The sequence below is a fragment of the Astyanax mexicanus genome, chromosome 11 (assembly GCF_023375975.1).
Source record: "Astyanax mexicanus isolate ESR-SI-001 chromosome 11, AstMex3_surface, whole genome shotgun sequence".
Lineage (NCBI taxonomy): Eukaryota > Metazoa > Chordata > Actinopteri > Characiformes > Acestrorhamphidae > Astyanax > Astyanax mexicanus.
Genome location: NC_064418.1, coordinates 1,973,351 through 1,995,648, shown reverse-complemented (window position 1 = coordinate 1,995,648; position 22,298 = coordinate 1,973,351). Strand labels below are relative to the sequence as shown.

The 22,298-nt window shown below is 33.8% G+C and overlaps 1 protein-coding gene across 7 annotated transcripts in view; it reads right to left on the bottom strand.

Annotated features, from left to right (window-relative positions):
• Nucleotides 1–132: 132 nt before the first annotated feature.
• LOC103029480 (leucine-rich repeat flightless-interacting protein 2) overlaps nt 133–22,298 on the bottom strand; it is a 37,488-nt gene continuing 15,322 nt past the window's right edge. The window contains exons 2-20 of one of the 7 annotated variants that reach the window (XM_022665682.2): nt 20,150–20,236; nt 19,198–19,215; nt 18,229–18,285; nt 17,155–17,199; nt 16,628–16,678; nt 15,243–15,320; nt 14,841–14,876; nt 13,971–14,093; nt 13,369–13,440; nt 12,974–13,144; nt 12,661–12,753; nt 12,455–12,547; nt 11,755–11,847; nt 9,506–9,614; nt 3,649–3,698; nt 3,018–3,138; nt 2,843–2,922; nt 2,643–2,747; nt 133–1,588 (exon numbers count right to left, since the gene is read on the bottom strand). In XM_022665682.2, coding sequence (XP_022521403.1) covers nt 1,502–1,588; nt 2,643–2,747; nt 2,843–2,922; nt 3,018–3,138; nt 3,649–3,698; nt 9,506–9,614; nt 11,755–11,847; nt 12,455–12,547; nt 12,661–12,753; nt 12,974–13,144; nt 13,369–13,440; nt 13,971–14,093; nt 14,841–14,876; nt 15,243–15,320; nt 16,628–16,678; nt 17,155–17,199; nt 18,229–18,285; nt 19,198–19,215; nt 20,150–20,236 — 1,569 coding nt within the window. In that variant the 3' untranslated portion in view covers nt 133–1,501. Of the gene's footprint in view, nt 1,589–2,642; nt 2,748–2,842; nt 2,923–3,017; nt 3,139–3,648; nt 3,699–6,922; nt 8,220–9,505; nt 9,615–11,754; nt 11,848–12,454; nt 12,548–12,660; nt 12,754–12,973; nt 13,145–13,368; nt 13,441–13,970; nt 14,094–14,840; nt 14,877–15,242; nt 15,321–16,627; nt 16,679–17,154; nt 17,200–18,228; nt 18,286–19,197; nt 19,216–20,149; nt 20,237–22,298 lie in introns of those variants that run through there. The other 6 variants (XM_022665676.2, XM_022665678.2, XM_022665677.2 and 3 more) reach the window with 6 other exon arrangements.

Genomic DNA, 22,298 nt, shown 5'->3' with positions numbered 1-22,298 from the left:
TTCCTTTAATAGAATATATGAGGTATTTCCCTAAAAACGCAAAGAAAACTTACCTGTATGTCTTCAGTAAATGAGTTAGCTAGGTAGTAAAATAAAATCTAAAATTTAAAAAAAGTAGGAGACATTTGAGAGTTCAGCATTGGTAAACATTTTATTGCACAAAGTTTACAATTCCCCTTTACAGTATATTTAAACTCTGTAAACAGTGTTGAGCAGTGTCTCGCCAGCATATAAAGGGTGAAAACAAGCCTCGATTAAAACCTGTACGCCTTTAAACAGAATATCAGATGAGTTTCTACTTCAGCAGTTTGTGCACGGTTAGTGTTCATATAAAACTACATCTATACACTGTAATTCGTTCTTCAAAGCACAGAGCAGCATTAAATACAGTGGATCAGCCAGGAACTGTGAGAACATATCAAAAATACATTTTAAATACAGCGTGTTCAATCTCCAGACTCATCGTTTTATCCGTGAATTCAGGTGCATCCATTACCAGGGTTAAAATATTTATAAATACTGTTCTCATCATGATCATGATGAATGCCATAACTCTTTTACTTTACATCAAACATTCTTTCCAGATAAACTGTAACAAATATGTTTACATTAGAAGTTGTTCTTTCATATGTTTGCCTTTGGAGTCTCCTGATAAAAAATTATTTGTGCTAACAAGATCATGTGTTTTTAATGACATTGTGGATTGTGCTGGTCATTTATCATTAAAAGTTACTCATAAATCCAGACATCTGCACTGTGAAAAAATGTACCCTACATTTAAGGACATTGTCTAATTTAACAGTAGAGAACTAACTTTAGTAGTGTCCAGATTGCCTGCACTGAAGGCACAGGTCTCTTAAACAAAGACCACATGCATTCAGGGGCATTTAATATATGTATATGTTTATATAGCTACATATATAAACTAGTGTGGTAGAGTGGTACAGTATTTGGCAAACACACAAGGAAGCTCAGAAGATTAAAGCTTTAGCTTCAGTACTTTAGCGTCAGTTCTATCAGGGAGAATCACACTGGAAGTGGAGATCTGTGCAAGCGCAGCAGCCAGAACAAGCTTAAAAAATGAAGAAATGATCACTGCCTTTTCCTGTTCTTGCTGCAAATGAAAATGTTAAAATTACGCAAATTATCAACAGAGGTTCCACCATGTAAGACGACCCAATACCACGTCCTTAACCACACCTTTACCCACTCTCTCTTTACTCAATACAGTTAAATTCAAGTTTTTATCCAATAAAAATAACACTTTCTAAACATTTTGAGCTACAGGTGCAAAAAAAGGATGCACACTCAAGTCCGACGTAAACAACTTTCATCCTTAAATCTCCATTTCAATGCAAAGATGAACACAGAAAAATAAAGAAAACACATGGTACAGTTCAGTTTTTCAGTATGTCTGTGCTTCATGTTGATATTGCTGTATTGTGTAATAGAACTTGGGGAAATAGTGAAACGTCAGGTGTTTTTACAGGCTCATTTCCCCTCATTTCACCTTCATCTTCTCCAGTCGTTTGGTTAAGTGGCTGTTACTCGACTTCAACTCCTCAATCTTATCCAGAGCAGACCGGAGCTGTCGTTTACAAAAAAAGGTACAGCAACATATTAGTGTCTTTTAGAAATTAGAATTTATTTCAGCAGTACTGATCTAGTCACACATACCTCAACAGTGCAATTTTAGGAATAGATTTACCTCAGTAGTGCTATTCTAATCATACATTTAGTGCTACTCATGGGAGTGAAATTTATTCAGAGAAAGGCAGCCAGACTTTTTTTCTTTTGCCATTTTCAGCTTTTTCTTTTATTATGTATTTGGTGCATGCACAGCCATTATGGTAACATTAGGGTACTTGTGTTTTCAGTTTCTGAGTTTTGGCACAGTTTTCACAGGTGGGCAGAGTTTAAAAGAAAGCGTTCCCCTTGAATCTTCATTGGTAGGTCTCAGACAAGGGTTCAGGTACCAGTCAGTCCAAAATCAGGTAACCAATGAAAATTCAAGGGAAACGCCTTCTTCTAAGCCCCACCCACCCGTAAAAACTGTGCCAAAACTCAAGAATAAAAAAATGAAGCAGAAGCAAACGAGATTACAGAAGTAAAAGTCTTTATCAGCAAAATCAACAGAAAATCCACAAAAATTAGGTACAGACTGTCAAAATTCAAACTGAAATAATTTATAAAATAACTGCAAGAGAGAACTTTTGATTTTACCAAATTAAAAACCTCTGGAATATAATCAAAAGGAAGATGGATGATCACAAGCCATCAAACCACCAAACTGAACTGCTTGAATTTTTTGCACCAGGAGTAAAGCAGCATAAAGTTATCCAAAAGCAGTGTGTAAGACTGGTGGAGGAGAACATGATGCCAAGATGCATGAAAAAAAAAACTGTGATTAAAAACCAGGGTTATTCCAGCAAATATTGATTTCTGAACTCTTAAAACTTTATGAATATGAACTTGTTGTTTTCTTTGCATTATTTGAGGTCTGAAAGCTCTGCATCTTTTTCATTATTTCTTTGTTATTTCAGCCATTTCTCATTTTCTACAGATAATACAATATTTGTATTTGGAATTTCCATCATGACAAATAAACATACTCAAGTAAAAAAAAAAATCCTCCATCATACCTCTCTCTGCAGTTTGCGTTTCTCAGCTTTAAGCTCGTCCTCCACTTTCTCTGCGTTCTCTGCTGCAGATTTGTATCGAGAGACCTGTCCTTCCAGTCTTGTGGCCTGATATTAGAGATTTTAGAGAGATTTTAACATTTAACTCTATTTAAGCGCTTTAGCACAAATAAACATTGAGAAAATTGAGAGGAAGTTCTTACATTCTGTTCCAGAGCTGTGACTTCCTGTTCAGACTTCACTAGCTTAAATTTCAGATCAGTGATCTGCCTGTTGGCTTCTCCTGCAAAAGAACACAATTCATTAATGATAACTTATCAATGATCAATGTATAGATAACAAAAAGCCTTTACAGTGTTAATTTACAAGTTTAAATACTTTGTAAATCCATGACGTTATTGTCTGTGCCGTTTTCCATCGTCTCTCCCTCGAGCCTGGAGACATCCTCTGTGTCCAGCACCATTTTTTTCTGTTCAAGTTGTCCTTTAAGTCTCTTCACCTGAACAAAAAGACATTTTTACCACTATTAATATTATTTTTATTATTACTACTTGTTCTTTAATTCATTGTTATGCTATAAACTACATATCGTCGCTGTCCAATAATAAGAATAATCTTCATTTTTGTCCATTTTTTTAGTTTACTACATAATTTGAACAGAGAAACAGCCCTTTACACTGTGCCAAAATTTCTTGATGAACGGACCAATAGAAATACTTCAAAATTACCAGAAATAAACTCTTTTTACATTGTAATGATATTTGGATAATCAACTCAGTAACAGAAACACAATCCCAAACCATCTGAGATCCACCCCATAATTCAGTCTGCAAGGTCTTTCAATTAAACAAAGTTATATATTTTTGTGGACAAATAGTTATATTATGATAATAAATACATACAGAGGTGTGAAAAGTATATCTCCATACGTTACTCTGTAGATAGAAGTATAAATACTGGGGTTTAATAAAATACTTATGTAGAAGTATTAAAAATGTTGTTTTCTTACTTGTTCTATTAAACTCTCGCGTTCATCCACCAGTTTCCGCAGCCGGATCTCTGAAAAATAAAGAGAAAAGTCAGACTGTAATCTTTTAATACTGTATGTATGTATATATATATATATATATATATATATAAATCACTGTTAAAACCAAATGACAAAAAATACATTACTAACATTTTTATTTCAGCTGTGCTGTCTATAATCTAAACGTTTCTGTTTTTTATTGGAATCATTTCATTCTAATGTTTAATAAAAATGAGAATTTTAAGACAAACAAAAATGATCTACATGATTAAATAAGGCACTAACACTAGGCCATACTTTATGGACATTTTATTAAATAGTAATTCATTATTATAAAATATAAAACATTCTGGTTTGTTTTCATATGTTTGTCTTCATAGTTTGAAGGACTTTAGTATTAATCTACAATGCAGATTTTGAAATAATGAAAAACCATTGAAGTTAAGGTGTATCCACAATTTTCACAGGTACTGTACATATATAAAAATGGTATTTTATCATTATAACAGAAGCATAAAATGTAAAACAATAAATCATTGTTACTGTACCAAACCTAGTAATTAATATAAATGCTTTGTTTTAGAGCAATGAAATATATATATATATATATTTGACTACCTCATAGTTAATAAAGAGAAAACAGACTTACAGGGGTGGAGGGAACCAGGGTTATGTGAGGGAGTGATCAGTACATGCAAACTGGAAGCTACTGGGATGAGGATGAAGGGTGAGCACAGATAATGTGGAAACTCTGGGAGTGAAGATGAAGCATCAAAAAATGCAAATTTCATGCAGCAGCAACGTCCTACTCACAACAATCATCACAACATGCAATATATATATAAATACAGCTCAGGAAAAAAACAAGAAACCACTTAAAAATGATGATTTTCTTTGATTTTACCTAATTAAAAACCTCTGGAATATAATCAAGAGGAAGATGGATGATCACAAGCCATCAAACCACCAAACTGAACTGCTTGAATTTTTGCACCAGGAGTAAAGCAGCATAAAGTTATCCAAAAGCAGTGTGTAAGACTGGTGGAGGAGAACATGATGCCAAGATGCAGAAAAAGATTAAAACCAGGGTTATTCCACCATTGATTTCTAAGCTCTTAAAACTTTATGAATATGAACTTGTTTTCTTTCTAAATGAGAATATTGTTATTTGGAATTTGGGAGAAATGTTGTCTGTAGTTTATAGAATAAAACAACAATGTTCATTTTACTCAAACATAAACCTATAAATAGCAAAATCAGAGAAACTGATTCAGAAACTGAAGTGATCTCTTTATTTGTCCAGAGCTGTTTATGTATAGGAAATATAGATAAATTAGGTACACTGGAACATTAAATAATTATGATAAAAACAAAGACAAAGACAAACTACAATCAACCGTTAAATATGATTGTTTATTGAAGTGTGGTCTCGACGTTTAAAGAATTTGTCTCAAGTTACAATAAAGTGTGTTTTCCACAGATTTCAAAAGTAACCAGTCATAAACAAATTCATACTGAAGAACAATGGCTTAATTTAAGATTTAAGAAAAATCTGGAAATATTTCTTAGTTTTATATGTGTGTATATATATATATATTTTTATGAGACTCTTAATGTTTTAATAAAGCACACAACCTAACAGAGATGAACACGGCTATAACATAACATATTACATCGAAATTCTGATATATAAATTGGAATGGTCATAAACTGTAGTAGTAGTACATCTTGCTGTTGCTTTAAAGCCATGCTTAAAAAAAAAAAGACAGAAGTGCAAAAAATAGGAATATCAAGACACACCAGTGCAAAAAAAAAAAAAATAGACAGGCAAACTCCTTTTAAAGTGCCATAACATTATATTAATTTTATTTATATATCATTTTTTTACTAGATAAAGATTCCAATGTGTTCTCCAAAAGAAAGCAGTCTCCCAATTACATTATAAATACATACATTAACATAAGCTTCAACATAAGGTTTAGATTTGAAGGCAGTTCTACAGCATGGGGTTTAATATGATAAAGTTTATTCAGACATATTATTGTAAATAATTGTAAATAATGTGTACTGTAAACATTTCAAGCTAATTCCTTTAGGAGTGAGGCGTGAAAATAAGAAAACAGCACCACACTGATGACTGCAGCACTTATTGCAGTTTTTCTTCTTTACTATTTCCCATTTTCTTTTCTTGTTTTCTTTTTTGGATGGACTTCTACCAATATATGTATTGAATTTTTAGTGGCAAAAGTTTTATGCAAAAAAATTAAAACCACAATCAAAATTTTAAGAATCAAAAGAAAAAAGTGTATGTTGTAAATTCAAAAGAGAGAAAAAATAGCAAATACATATTTTTAAATATACTTGATTACTTTATTATTTTTTACAGTTATTTTGAAAATGATTTTAGTTTGGACTTTGTCAGTCTTTGCTTTTATTTTTGTGTTTTTGTGGATTTTCAGTGGATTTTGCTAATAAAGAATTTTGCTTCTGGAATCTCTCGTTTGCTTCTGAGTTTTTGCACAGTTTTAATGAGTGGGCGGGGCTTAGAAGAAGGCCTTCCCCCTTGAATCTCCATTGGTCACCTGATTTTAGATTGATGGGTATTCTGAACTAGGGGTGTGCTATATCGTATCGTATATTATATATCTACTAGAGACAGATTATATCTGTCCAGTATCATTTATTTAACTTTAATCCTGGATATATGGAGATATTTGGAGTGCATTATTATTATCAGTATCATGACATTCTGGATCATTGACTTCTGTTACAAATCAGATAAAATTCTTGTATTTTTAATATCTCAGAGTTGTGCCATATCATATTTTATGCAATAATAAAATTTTATTTTCATTTTGTTGCGGTAGTGTTTTCTTAAAGAGTATCGTTATCGTGAAAATACCATAAAATATTGTGATATTATTTTAGGGCCACCTATATCGCCCACCCCTATTCTAAGACCTACCAATGGAGATTCAAGGGGAATGCCTTCTTCTAAGCCCCGCCCACCAAAAAATTAAACAGAAGCAAATGAGAAATTCTAGAAGTAAAAATCTTCCAAAAATCCATAAAAACACAAAAATAAAAGTAAAAACTGGCAAAATCCAAACTAAAGTAATTTTCAAAATAACTGCAAAGAATAATAAAGCAGTATATTTACAAATATATATTTGCTATATTTCTTTTCTCTTTTGAATTTGCAACATACACTTTTTTCCTTTTGATTCTTAAAATTTTGATTGCAGATTTTACTTTTTTTTTTGCATAAAACTATTCTTCTTCTCTGAATCATGATCTAATCATTAATTATCCTTAATTATCCATAATTTCTTGATGGTTTTGAGTGTCTTGGTCCTCATTTTCGGCTGGATCTACGTCTTGTTGTTGATGTTCGCCGTGTTCTGCTTCTGTTAGGATCGGCTGATCCCTATCTAATGAGGCTTGTTCTTGTTCCTCTACAGAACTTTCAGGGTCCTGCTTATCTGTCTGTAGTTGTTGTTGGTCTGTATCTGCGTCTTGAGGATCTGTGAGATCCTGTAGCTGACTAACATCACAGGTAACATCACTTGAGTTGTCCTGCTGACTTTTAATTGAGTGAAACTCATTGAGTGAAGATTTCCCACAATCTATTTCATCTTCTTCTACTCTGGATTCTGGAGCATCATCTATGGGCTCCTGATGCTCTTCCTTCATATCTGCAGCCTGTTTCTCTATTAAAAGTTTATCTGCAGGTATTTCTGTACTATTTTCTGGGTTTTTAGTATCTGTAACTGTTGCATCGTCTTCACGTTGGTCATCTTCTGGTGCATTGGACACATTTTGTCCTTCTTGAGCTTTTATTTTGTTGACTTCTTTGACTGTTTCCGTTTCGTTTGTTTCCTCTTTGTCTGGTTGGCTGTTTTTTTGTTCATCTGTTTTAGGTGTTTCTGTGTTTTTAGGTTCTGGAGGCATTTCTTTATCATTTGTTGCATCTAAAGAACTTTCCATAGTATTTTCACAACTGCCATCCACCACAGGTTGTGCATCACATTCCTTATCATCCGTTTCATTCGTTTTCTTCTGTTTCTGCTTGTTCTTCTTTTTCTTCTTCTTCTTTTTGCTGGGCGTACTGGCACTTTGGGGCTGTTCTGAGATCTTATCCTTTTTTGTAGGTGGCTCTACAGCCTTTTTGTCTTGAACCACCTGCTGTTGAACTACCTGATCTGTTTTTTTATTGGTGGTACCTGTACTTTTCTCATTTTTAATTTTTAAATTTTCACTGTTTTCTGTGGAAATTTGACTCTCAGGCTGATCATCATTGGTTTTCGCTGGTTCCTCAGTAATGGGAACAGGTTCTAGACCCTCAGTTTTGCCTATTTCAGCCTCAGAAACAACAATCTGAGTTCGTTCAACATGATTTAGAACCAGATTAGAGTCCTCATTAAAACCATTATCCGTACAATCGGAGTTCTTTTGCTTTCCATGATCCAGATCCTCTGGCTGCTGATTTCGGTCTCCTCTGCTGCCCTCAACACTTTCATCATCTCTATTCAGCTGCATCTCCTGAGAGCCTGGGAGGTTATTGGAGAATCAGTGCTAGAGACCATAGGAAATGTGTAGGCTGCCAAATATTTGCAATAATTGGACATTTTAGGAGGTAAAAGCAAAGTAAGGAAGGAAGGAAGACAGAGAGGAAGGAGGTAGGTAGCACCAATGCAGAGGCTGCACTGAAGTATCTACTCTGGTGTCAAACTATTGTTAATAAATAACATGACATTTATATGAACTCAATACTTGAATAGTATTGAAAAGTACTAGGAGTCTCATATATTTCTCATATATCTCATATCTCAAATATTATATAGATGTATTACACACAGAGTGATTTTTTAGTGTTTATTTATTTTATTGTTGATTATTATGACTTACAGCCTCCCTCTGCTGGTAACAACTTTTATGGAGATGCGGATTTCATTTTCCAGCAGGATTTGGCACACTGCCCACACTGCGTTTCAAAAGTACCAGTTAGCCTTATATAATATTCTTATTTTCTGAGACCCTGATTTTTGGGTTTGTCATTGGCTGTAAGCCATAGTCAATAATCAACAATAAAAGGAAATAAACGCTTAAAATAGATCACTCTGTGTTTAATACATCTATATAATATATGAGTTTCACACTTTGAAATGGATTCTATTCTATTCTAATTTATTGAGATGCACTAGTATGTCACTGCTACTTCTCCTGATGCCATACATTTTAATTTATATATTTTTTTATATTTTTTCCAGATGTAAGTAAGTCCATTGAAACCACACTCAAGTATATACTGTGGATATTAGAGTATACCGGTGATCAAATTTGGCACTTTTACCAACACTACATACTCAAACACTAGTTAGTACACTAGTTAGTATTAGTAATTAGCACACAATTAAAACACAACCTAGATTTTGAGAGTACACAGTTAAGACAAAAAATAATAAAAAAGATAATAATACAAAATAAAACACCAGAATAAACACTTCTGAGCACAAAGCTAATGTAACGCCAAAGCTCTAAAAATATCATGCAAAATCTAAAAGTTTTTTATTGCTCTCGCACTTAACTAGCAGCAAAAATTTTAATTTTAAAGCTTAAAGTGGAGCCAAAATATGTTAATAACACAGATAAAGCAGATTTTAAGTTGGAAACAGAACAGACTGTGAAAAAGCAGTGCACTGGAATTTTCAGAAGAAAACCCACACAACTTAATCCCCAAGAATCATTTAACACTTAGCTCAGGTTTGCACACACACATTACAAAGATGCATTTTTGGCATTTAGTAGTAGTCATTTTTAATATATAAAATCTTACCCAGCATGCTGCTCTTCTCTTGCACTTCAGTGCTGGCTGGTTCATCAGTAACATCCCCTCCCACTTCTTTATTAGTGCTTAGGTCAGGTCCAAGGACGATGCCATGTTTCTAAATACATTTATTCAAATCGAGGTCAGAGTTCAGCTTCACAAAATTAGCTTAGCATTTATCATAAATGTGCTACTGCCTTATCGACTTTAAATGGACGTGGTAACGAACACCTTTCATTAATATTTTTCTGGAAATTATTTCTGACAATAATCATCTGCACTGTTGTCATTTCCTTTTAAAAGAAAACTGTATTTTTTAAAAGTATACTTAAAATGGAAAAGTACATACTTTTAACTTTAAAATTAATATGTACTAAACTACATTCTAAATGTACTTTTTTCAAACAACTTATGGCAACTTAAGTAGGCTGTATTTCAATTGTAATCAAGCAATATTTAAATACAACATAAAAGCATTAGATTGTGCTTTTGCTTTTGAGCGATTTTTTCATGCAACTTCTGCGAACTTAAAGTACATTTAAGGATGTATATATTTTCCTTAAAGAATATTGCAAATATGCTTCTTTGCATATTGATGAAAATACTGTGTTAAAGCTAAAATGCACTTTAAGCTGTATTTAATGCCAAGACATTCATTTAATTTTTTTTTATCAACACAACATTTTATTTAAAGCAGAGAAACTATATTTAATGTATTTTTTATAAAGTATATTAAATAGAAAATGTACTTTTAGTATTCTTTAACTAATTTGACAGACTTTTTTTAATGCTCTTAAATATACTTCCATTTCACTAGGGTTAACAAGACATGAACTTCAATATTAATACACCATGATTAATATTTAAAGTTATATATTTTTAAGGATTCAAGGAGACTTTAGTGCAGGGATGGGCAACTTCCATGATGGAGAGGGCCACATTTTTTTCAGCATGACCATTGGAGGGCCACATGACCTCGCACTTCAAATAATTGAATATGAAAAACGCTACAAATGATTTTCAATAAGAACAAATTTTATATGAATTTATATCTGTATGTTTACAGCACCAACATTTATCAACAACTATTTTCTGCATATTAATGCATTTTAATACGGCAAAAGACAAACCGTTTGCTTAAAAAAAGTGCAAAAAGGAAGTCCTTCATATCAAAGAACAAAAAGTTTGCTTAAAAAACTGATTGCAAATACAGTAGTTCCTCTGTGTAAAATAAGTTCATTATAACAAGTCCTTCATAAGCAACAAGGACAAAACATTTGCTTATAAAAGTGCAAAAGGCATTTGAACTCATTTATAACAAAGAACAAAAAAAGATTTAAAAACTGATTGCAAATAGCTCATTCAATAATAGCAGAAAACTAGACCACAGAGGCCCAACATTTATTGAAGCTAATGAGAGAGCTGTGGTTTGGCCTGCTGGCTCACAATGGACTGGATGTCAATGTCAATTTTCGTGGTTGTTTGGCAGCGGTCAAAAGTAGAATTACGTTTTTTTTGTTTGTTTTTTTTTATTATGAAATTATGAAATTATTTTTGATCTATTCGCGGGCCGCACTGAGTGATGACGAGGGCCGTGTGCGGCCCCCGGGCCGCCAGTTGCCCATCCCTGCTTTAGTGTCATTCACATCACGTTTGGTACATGAGGTGGAATGAAGTATTATCACTGTCCAGTTTACACCCAAATCAATTGTTAAAAAAGATAGATATAAAGATAGAAAATAAAATGAAATAGAATAAAATAAAATAGGATAAAACATAAATCAAGCTAAATACACAAAATAAAAGGGGGAGTAGAAAAGGATCACCACAATTCTCAAGTCACTCATATTAGATTATCTACATTCTTGGCTAAAACTTGTTGAATCTACAAGTTACAAGTTATTTGCACTATCAAAACCAACTGCAGGACCAGTGAAGGCATGCTTGTTTTGTGAAGATTAGAATCACAGATAACAGCATTTCTCGCTGCAGCATGTTAATGTCAACTGACATTATTTGGATCAGAAAAATCAGCCATATTTGACTTTTTTCTCCAGGTTTTCATGAGCAGTGATGCATAGTGTTATTATAACACCCTTAACTAACTCTCTACAGCAGGGTGTAAAGATTAAATAGACTCAGAAATACCAGGCTGTGGCTGCCTCCAGCCTGATTACATCACCAGTACTGATAAATAAAACTGATTGATTAAAAAATAAAACAAAAACGACTACACAGTGTCTCCCACTCAGAATTACCTTCAGAATGTCTCTGAGCTGAACCACCTCATCCCGGAGCTCATCTCGCTCATTCCGGATGGCATCAGAATACTCCTTCTGCTTTTCTAAGGCCTGAGCAGCATCCAGAGGAGTGAAGAAATAAAGAGAAAGAGGAAAAAAGACTTTAATATGGGCAATATGCTCTGTTAGAATTAACAAGTAAATAAGAACCTAATGCAATTAGTAAATGACTGATAAGTCAACTTAGAATCAACTCAAGCCTTAAATAAAGTAAATATTGGTGATAAAAGTAGTAAACTAAGGTGTTTTTTAATCTAATTAGCATATTTTACAGACTATAAAGGCACACTGTATTAAGCTTAGATTTCCAATATTTTTGCGTGGTTAGCAGCAGCGCTTAGCGCTAGTAAATGCTGCCCAATAGCACTACACTATAGCGATTCATCCCACATAGCTTGTTTTAACACGATAAACACACAGACTACAGTCTGATATAATTGCCTCTAACGTGGCAAAGGATCTAGCACTTAGCGTGGTTAGCGGCTAATGCTAATACTGCTCCAGCCTTGGTGCTGGAGAAACTTCACCGGAAGTCCTGTTTAATTCTGTACTTCAGCAGAGTGGCTTTACTGCTTCCTAATACCTGACTATTAAGTGCACCTTTTAGTCCGAAAAATACTGTAAATCTACATGAATTGAACAGGTTTAAATAACATACCCCAATTTTTTTATTCTTCCATTCAATGGTTTCCTGCAGGTCAGAAATGTCCCTGACGTGGCCGTCTTGCGCGAGCCGCAGCTGACGGATCTCCTGATACCAGAAAGGGACAAAGAAGGGAAGCAGAAGATTAAAAAATGTAAGAAAAAACAACAAAAAAAAATCACTTTAAATGGAAAAAATACACTGATTATAACAGCACTCACAGTCAGTAGCTCTTCACCTTGCTTCAGTGTTTCTTTCAGTTCATTGAACTGAAACTGCAGTACACTGTGGGAATACTTCTCTCTCTCCAGGTCCTGGAAATATATCGATTTTAAGCTAAAAATCTGAACATTGTGAATTTCAAAATGTTAATGTTACACTAATTGCGTTGATTTAACACTAGGAAATTTACATTTTGCATTTGTAGTTTTTTTGTTTCATTTTAAATAAAAAAGACATTTGCAAAAAAATATTCTATGTAGTTTTCTTTAAAAAAAAAAAACAAACAAAAAAAACATGCTCTCTACATCCTACCTTACACCTCTCCTCATACTCTCGACGAGACTCTGAAAGCAGCTCCTCCAGTTCACTCAGAGAGTCTTTCAGAGTGTCCACCTGATACATCAGATTAGACTTCTCATTATCAAACTGAGCATTGGACACCATGGCCTTACGATACTTCTCCTCCATTTCAGCCAGAGAATCCTAAAAAAGGACAAAATCATCAAATAAACATGAGTTCTGACTGCTAAAATATTAATCTCAGTGATCCACACAAACATCTTAAAGAATCTTTGGACAGCATTTAATGCATACAGTTTAAATACACATTTGCATTTCATCAATGCAAAATAAATACATAAATAAATACATATATATATACATATATATATATATGGTTTTTGCATCTCTCAAACTCTGCCGTGTACCTTAAGGTCTTTGATGGTTTGTGCGTACTTGGACTCAACATCTTGTATCTGATCCTTAAGTTCATGAATCTCCTACAAAAAAAAGAACAAGAAGAACAAATTGAAGGAAAAGCATAAAGATAACAGAAAGCAGCAGACGTCTCAGAGAAAAAAATATAGCAAATACACATTTTTAAATATACTTAGTTACTTTGCAGTACAGGTTCCACAGAAACTCGAAAAAACCCCACAAAAATAAAAGCAAAAACTGACAAAATCTAAACTGAAATTATTTTCTAATTATCTGCAAAGAATAATAAAGTAACCAAGTACATTTAAAAATATATATTTCCTATTGTTTTCCTCTTTAAAATTTGCAACATACACTTTTTTCCTTTTGATTCTTAAAACAAAACTTAAAACTTTATTTTCTGCATTAAAAAATCTTGGCACAAAATTTACTCTATCTATTATCTATTATTTACTGCTATTTGCTTCCAAAAAAGCAAAACAAAAAGTTTTAAGCCTAAACAAAGGAACATGGTCACAGTATGAGAATGTCAAAGATTTTTAGCATTAAAATGTTTCAGAAACAGTAAAAACACATCAGGATTTATGAATACCTTCATCTCTCGCAGAGAAAGTTCTGTATCTGCAGTGACTGAAGACTCTCCACTTCCTGTGCGTGAAGTTTCTCCCAGTGATGTGAGAGTGGCAGTGCTTAATGCTGACGCTCGAGAAGAGGCCTGAAATACAACCAATGAGTGAATGATTGGCTGGAAGTTTATGTACATTTATAATGGGCAGAATATTGAGCTTTTAGAGTTCTATAAAATGATTTATTACTGTATGTGGGGCAAAATGAACATGTATGGCATTACACACAATATTTACAGCAGTATAACGACAGCAGATTCTGCTATTTAAATACTCTCATGTACTTTTATTCTAAATTTGCTGCACATTAAACATGACTTAACTCTGATGAAATCAGCTGTTCATCAGCTGTGTATTCAGTTTTTATGCACTGGCTATATCCAGAATATACTCAAAAAAAGTATATAATACAATTGAGACCTACTACAACATGCACATCAACCAATCAATCGATGGTTGTTCAATCGTATTGATGTACAGGTGAATCTCAAAGAAATCCTGCTGGAAAATGAAATCTGCATCTCCATAAAAGTAGGCAGCAAAGGACATTGGAATATCTTACAGCATGCTTTCTTTCATGCTTCCCTCTGCTGACAACTTTTATGGAGATGTGGATTTCATTTTCCAGCAGGACTTCCAGAGGCACACTGCCCACACTGCCAAAAATACCAATTGGTCTATCAAATGGTGCTATTTAGAACAACTTTTCTTTTTTTTTTTTTATTAAAGCTGGATGTTGTATAAAAGCCCAAATATGGTAGTGACATTTAAAACTATTATGATTGTTTGTAAACTTCCACTTCAAGTATTAACTGGAGTTTAATATTCATGCTAACCTTTTCCACGTAGCTTGCTTCTAACCGGTCGTCCAACTGTAGACAGAAAAATGGTAAAGAGTTACTACACTAAAAACCTCAAACCCTGTGTTAACAGCATTTTTTCATATGGCCAAAAAACTGACACACATCCAGCCTTCGACTGAATGCTTTTTAGCGACTAACACTGCAGTGAAACGCAACCACCACTACAAAAGTAGTACAAATACTAAATAAATCAAATTGTCTGATTAATTTTGTCTGATTAATAATCAATTAACCGAGCAAAAGAACACCAGATTAATCGATTATCAAAATATTCGTTAGTTGCAGCCCTAATTATTTTGTTGTTAAAAGCTATTTTTAAGTCTGTATACATCCAGCTACTCTAACCACACTCTCTGCCTGGTGTAGAGCGCTCACCACTGGACTCTGACATCTGGAGCTCACTCTGGAAGATGTTCTCGAACTTGAACCAAAATAACCACTGTACTCAGAGAGCTAAGAACCAGAAAAGCCAGGAAAGAGAAAGAGAAAGAAAGAGAGTGTGTTAAAAGCAAGCCAGAAAACAACAGACAAGAAAGGTGAAGTGAAAAGAACAGGAAATAGAATTAAAATAGTAGAATAAAAGATGTGAAATAAGATTAGCCCAACACCACACCGCAACTGCACTATATGCTTATCTTTTTTTTCAGTGGGATATTTTTCTGCACTTGTCTCTAAATAAGGCTCTAAATCTGAAAGACAGACAGCATTTTAAAGAAGCAACACACACACCTCTCAAAACCAGTAATGCTGGACTAACTTTAGGGGTGTGACGAGATTCCTTGCCATCAGGCTTATACACAGGTATTCAAAACAAATGTTTGATCATCTTGGGTGGCAAACAGCAGCCCAAAACATACACACAATAGCTAGCAGATGACATGTCTCTCTAAACCATCTCTGATTGGTGGAAACTTCACACTAGACCTCGAGCAGTTTGGACTGTGTGTCTCTCCACTCTTCCTCCAGACTCTGATCCCTTCATTTTCTTTAAATGAAATGTAAAATTGACTGATGATCAGTGATGGTTTAATGGAGAGACATGTCTGTCATCTGCTGGTGTTGATCCACTGTGTTTTATTATCAAGTCTAAAGTCAGTGCAGTTTTGTTTTCCAGCTAAATTTTACAGCACTTCATATCTTACAGCTTCCCTCTGCTGATAACAACTTTTATAGAGATGTGGATTTCATTTTCCAGCAGGACTTGGCTGCACACTGCCCATACTGTTAAACAAAAGTACCAATTGGTCTTATATAATATTGGAGTTTTCTAAAACACTGATTTTGGGGGTTTCATTGGCTGTAATCCATAATCATTAAATCAAAATAAAAGAAATAAACGCTTAAAATAGATCACTCTGTTTATAATACATCTATATAATATATGAGTTTTACATTTTGAACTGAATTCCTCTGAATTACTGAAACAAAGTAACTTTTCTATGGTATTCTATTTTTTAGAATAAATAATACTCATGTTAAATATTAAAACAGCTCATATTAATTTGTATTGTTTTATAGCAAGTTATTGTACACTTCAAGTCATGTTACACAGGTCCATTATGGGAATATATTAATAGGGACATATATACGATATTTAAACCTAGATGTATAAGCACAGCTTATGATGCATTATAATCACGATAAATAAAGCACAATAATGCATTATGAATGCATCATAATGTTACATTAACGAATGAATCTGTTCAAATAGACCTGACATTCATGGAAAATATTTACACACAGATAAGACGGCCACCAACCTGCTGGTTGCTCCTGCTCACCACTGATGTCTGATCTTCATCATCTGACAGCTGCAGAAAGAGATAAATACAGAGAAATCATATACTGATCACAATCAGCACAGACATCAGATTTGCTCTGCCCATAAAAAAAAAAAACGTCACCTGTGTAAACTTCTGCTTTTACCGGCACTACATGCTTAAGGAGCACAAATAACTTAATTTCTGTTACAGAGTTTATTTATAGCTTTTTTATATTATAATTGAAAAATCACAGACATTGCAAAACAAGCTAGCAGTAGTGTCCTTGACATTATACAGTATATGATGGTTCAAGCCTGAACACGGACACTTTAAAACATTTTTAGTTCGTATGTTGCAAGTCAAGAGCCTTTATGATTCCTTTATAATTGGTTAATCCCCTTTATACATCAGAAATTGTTTGTTCATATCAGCGCACTGGATCGAAGAATAGATCGATAAAGCAATTAAATAAAGCAAGAGGAAAAAAAGATTCAGGTTAAAGGAAGAAGAGGAAATATACAAACCGAGCTGTGTCTGTGTGAGTGACGTGTATAGCGCTCACTGTCCTCCTATAAAACCAGGAGTTAAAAATAAAAATATAAAAAAAGATAAGGGAAAAAAAGGCAGAGAGTGTTGGAAATAAGCAAGGAATAAGCAAATAGCAATACTGTGTATTGTGGGCACAGAACAACATGCGTACTGACAGACCTGACAGATCCTATAATGTTTTAAATCATGCTTTAGATCTTAGTTTTGCAGGGCTGTGTATTGGCAAGAACTTACAATAAGTTTTGAGACTGTAATACTCTAAGCAAAGCTATATATTAAATTAAATATTGAATAAATCACATAAAACAACAAGAAAACAACATTTCTATAATTATTTACATTTATTTAAATTATGTGGAGTTTGTATCAGAAACTACTGGGAATGTGAAAAAGGGAAATTTAATAATGTGCCAAAAACAAGTATAAAAGTATAAAAAGTTGGCTCTGCTGGTACCCTTTCCTTCAGTAATATAAAACTAATCCTTCAGAGATAGAGTTTTAAATACTACTGGTTAGAATTTAGCTTTAAAAAAAGCAAAGTAAGATTATTTTTATACTGGCATCAGATCTGTTATACCCATATATTAAAGAATAACAAGAGGCATGTGAGATTCAAAATGAGATCAATGTTCTTATCTAATTCAAATTATATGTCTGTATACTTATATTATCAGTCCTTAAAGTACACAGACATACCTGTACATTTCATTACAAAGAGTGTAATTAGTCCTCTTTAACTGGATTATGTGCAGCTTAAAACTGAATGAACATTACTGTGCCATGCATAAGAGTAAAAAAAAATCTACCACTGTTGATCCATTTTGTCTGTTAAAAACGATTTTATAAATATTTTGTATAATGAAAATGTCTATGTATGAATTTTTCATCTCTTCATGCACTCCTACCTTAAACGCATGCTTTGTTAGAATTATTACCACAAAAGTATTTAAAATGTACATCACCAATCAAAACACAAACAAAACTATTTTAAAGTGTTTTAGATTCATGCTTTGAAATATAAACATAATCTCAACTCAAGCTGAAAATACCATCCACTGCTCTATATCCCCCCATCTGCTCTCCGTGTTATTCAATCCATAGTACTTCTGAGAACAGGATTCACCAGAGAGAGAAGTGTGAGAAACAGGAGAAGAGAAGAGAAAAGAAGAGTCAAGGGAAGCAAAAAAATCATCTCATCAAAGTAAAAAAAAAAGGTTTCAGCAGTAAAACACTGAATAAATTAGTTTAAAAACATTTAGATTCTATTTATTGAATTACTATAACACATTATGAAACCTATTTTATAGATGAAATTTAAAACGCACAAAAGCATGGACTAATTCACTTTATTAACCAATCAGTGCGTCACTTGCAATTCCCTTTAAGAGCCAGATGAGCTCTGACTTGGCACTTTCTTATCTTAACAGCGTGGTGTTTTTGCACATCTCAGCAGAGGAAACTGTCATGTTATTTTATTTTGTCTTCTGTTTATTGGTGATGTGTATGTGTGACGAGTTTGTGTATGTGTAGTATAAGTAGATAGCTATGGACGGCTGACTGTTGACGGTTGTTAGGGTTTAAATCGGTCAGTGGCGCACCTGTGTTTTCCACAGCCATTATAGCAACATGCCAGATATTTACCTGAACACACCTCACTTCCAGACCACCAAGCCAATCAGTGTAGATATATTCCTAAACTCCAACACTATTTTAAATGTGTGAAAATAGACTGCTGACAGGGTGTAAGATAGGAATGAGCATTGTGACAAGCCTTGTCCATTTAAAAACTTTCCTATTTCTAAATGGGAAAGTCATTATTTTTACATTATTTGAAATTGAAATTACAAGATATACATCTATCACTTTCTGAAAGTGATAATTTCAATTTGAAATGTAAATTCTTTTCATTGTAAAGGGTTGATACAAGTTGAAGGGTAATGTCTATTTAGACTCTACAGATTAAACAAGAAATAAACACACAAATGATGCTCCAGAATCAGACAAACAAAGCATCCTACCTTCTGAACCTGATAGATCTGCAGGAAGGATGGACAGCAGAAAAGCAGAAAGGCAGAAAGGTTGGAGGTGCAGGAGTCAAGCCAAGAAGATAACAGACAGAGCAGAAAAAGAAAATAAGAGACAGATCAAAAGTGAGCCAGAAAGTTAAAAAAAAAGTAAAACAATTCATGTTTTACAAACAAAAACTAGATCAACCCTCTATCTTACTGAGCGTATAACTATTAGTTGATGTTGAACATGTTGGTTTTAACTTATCTGCCATGTTAAAATGGTTAAACATCAAAATGTAGATACAGTACTGTAGGGCTGCAATTATGTATTGTTTTGTATATTCTATAATTAAACACTTAATAAAAAGACAATGAGATAATGCTTTAATTTGAATCACTTTAAGCATGTTATTACTGCAATACATTTTATTTTCTATAACAATAAAGTACACTAAATTTAGCATTATCATGCTCAGAAATGTTTTTCTTTAATAATTTAAAGTATTTACAAAAAAAAAAACAGTCCAACAGCAACAAAAACAGTTTTCCCTTAGTTAACAGTGAGTAGAATTTCTGTAAAGTAAAGATGGGCGATATGGCCCTAAAATAATATCACGATATTTCACGGTATTTTCGCGATAATGATACTCTTGGTGATATGACAAAATACTAAATATAAAAAACATATTTCAAGAATACACTACTGTAACAAAATGAAAATAAATTTTATTGTATATATGATATGATATGGCACACCCCTTACTAAGAAAAATAAATTATACAAGAATTTTATCAGATTTGAAACAGATATGTCATGCTACTAATAATAATGCACTCCAAATATCTCCATGTATCCAGGATTAAAGTAAAATAAATGATACTGGACAGATATAATCTGTCTCTAGTAGATATATAATGGGAAATTATGAGAACAGTGTGAATTTTTCTTTTCTGATCTCACCTCTTTCTGTTGTCTCTCCAGCTCCCTCATCCGGATCTCACGAGCTTCTGCTCTGGCTGCTCTTTTAGCTGCCAATCGACTCTCAGCCTGAAAGAGGAATTATGGGTGTTAAATCTTTTAATAGCTTAAAAACTCTTCAAACACGTTTTTTATTGTTTTTAACATCGTTTTGCATTATTAGAAATAATAAAACCACAAACACAGACAACAGCAGAATTAAGACTCATTTAAATACTGCTGCATTGTTTTTTTCTCTTAAATACATGTATAATTAATGCTAATATTACCCAACAGTAGAATGATTCAATAATTCTTACATTTGACTTATACGGACGGGTTAGTTTCTCAGGAGGGCATCTGTGGAAAATATTTCACACTTCTACTCTTTAGTGATAAAACTCTGTATCTGGACTGTGATTGTAAAAACAGGAAGACCAGTGAGTTTTTTGGGCTTTCTCGATCCACTCCCTGTTGTGGATCTCTGTGGAAACCGTGGCGCGCCCAAAGTGTGACTACGGTGCGCGGCAGTGGACAAATAGGTATTTTATTTAACGCGAGGAGACGAAACTCAGAGATGTGCGTCCGGACAGGACTAAAATTACCGGAGGAGCACGGAGTTCAGAGAAAAACAGTAGATAATTCAGCCTGTCATTTTCTCAGAGGACGTCTGAGAAAAACAGGAACATGACCGTTCTGGACAGGAATAAAATCACAGAGGATAAAAATCCCCTGTAAAAAAGGGAGAAAATTACCCCAGAACCCCCTGAGAAACTAATCCCATCCAGATAAGGATTTAGTGGTATTTAGTGAAGCTACAAGGCAGTAGGTGGGTGGTAAAATGCCTCTCTCTCATAAAGGGTCTATGGTCTTTAGCATGTCAGCAAAAGGCAGTTTATGATAAGCATACCTATAGGACAAATTACATATTGCACCTTTAACATTCGTTATAAATTAGTTATATAATCTGGTGTATTTAAATGTGAAAAATGCACAAATAAAATAAACTGCAAAGGTTCACAAGCAAGAATACTGGAGTGATGCTCATTTTGATGAATCCAAATTATCCTCCATTTGTCCAAATACAGTAATCATACAGTTCAGATCTCCATTCTTCAAATTAGGTAAGGTTGTGTTGTACATAGTGTGTGTGTGACTGCACTTTTCTGAAATTATTAGAGACAGCATTTGTTCATAGCTTTAGCGATTATACGGCTGAAATGAGTGCAAAACAAAATTAAGTTTAAGAAACTGGCTGAATGATTCTGACAATATAACACATACAGTAGAGTTTAATGACGAGCACTATCTGCTGAGTGTGCATCATTAACACTACTACAGAAGAATGTGCTGGACCAACAACTGCTGCCACAGATGAAAGCTGAGCCTAAACCACAAGGTGCAGTGGGACCAGCTAACACTGGTAGGAATTCTAACCAGGAGCAGGGGATCTTTAAAGGTCTCATTCTATGTTTTTTTTTATTCATTTTAAAATGTCTAGTTCTGGTCAGACAACAGTTAGAAAAATGTTAAAATAAAGATTTTCTTACACTAATAACAGTCTTTGCAATGTCATCATATGTTACTTTACAACATAATAATAATAATAATAATGTGCAATAATGCCCTGCTAAGTGCAGTTCAGCCAATGACCTAGTCTTAGAATCTCTGTAAAACACCAAATCCACTGGAGATCCTATTTAAACCTATAGTTACTCACACACAGAGGTGGTTAGTCCAGGTCCAGAAAGTAAAAATTTACATTGGGGAACTGTTCTAATCATACACCTAACTCAATTGTACTTTGATTGTCATTCGCACAAATAACACAGGAATGAACTGCATGCTGCTGCTAGCGCTGTTAGTTATCTCCTATCTGATAAGACGGTGTTGCTGCCCGGATTCAGCTCTGCCTGTGGGCGGTCCCAAGCCGAAGTGGGCGGGGCCATGAATACTAATTCACAGGTTGTCCTAGACATGGTGCTTTTCCTGATCGACTCGTTTTTCTAAATATTTTCTTTTACTAGCTGCTGCAGACAATGAGGAAGAGGTTGAGAAAGAGTTTCATTATGTGCAGCATCATAAACAACTCAGAACTTAGAGAGACCGGCTGTATTTTACAAACAACACAAAAAAGAGGATTTTACCAGAA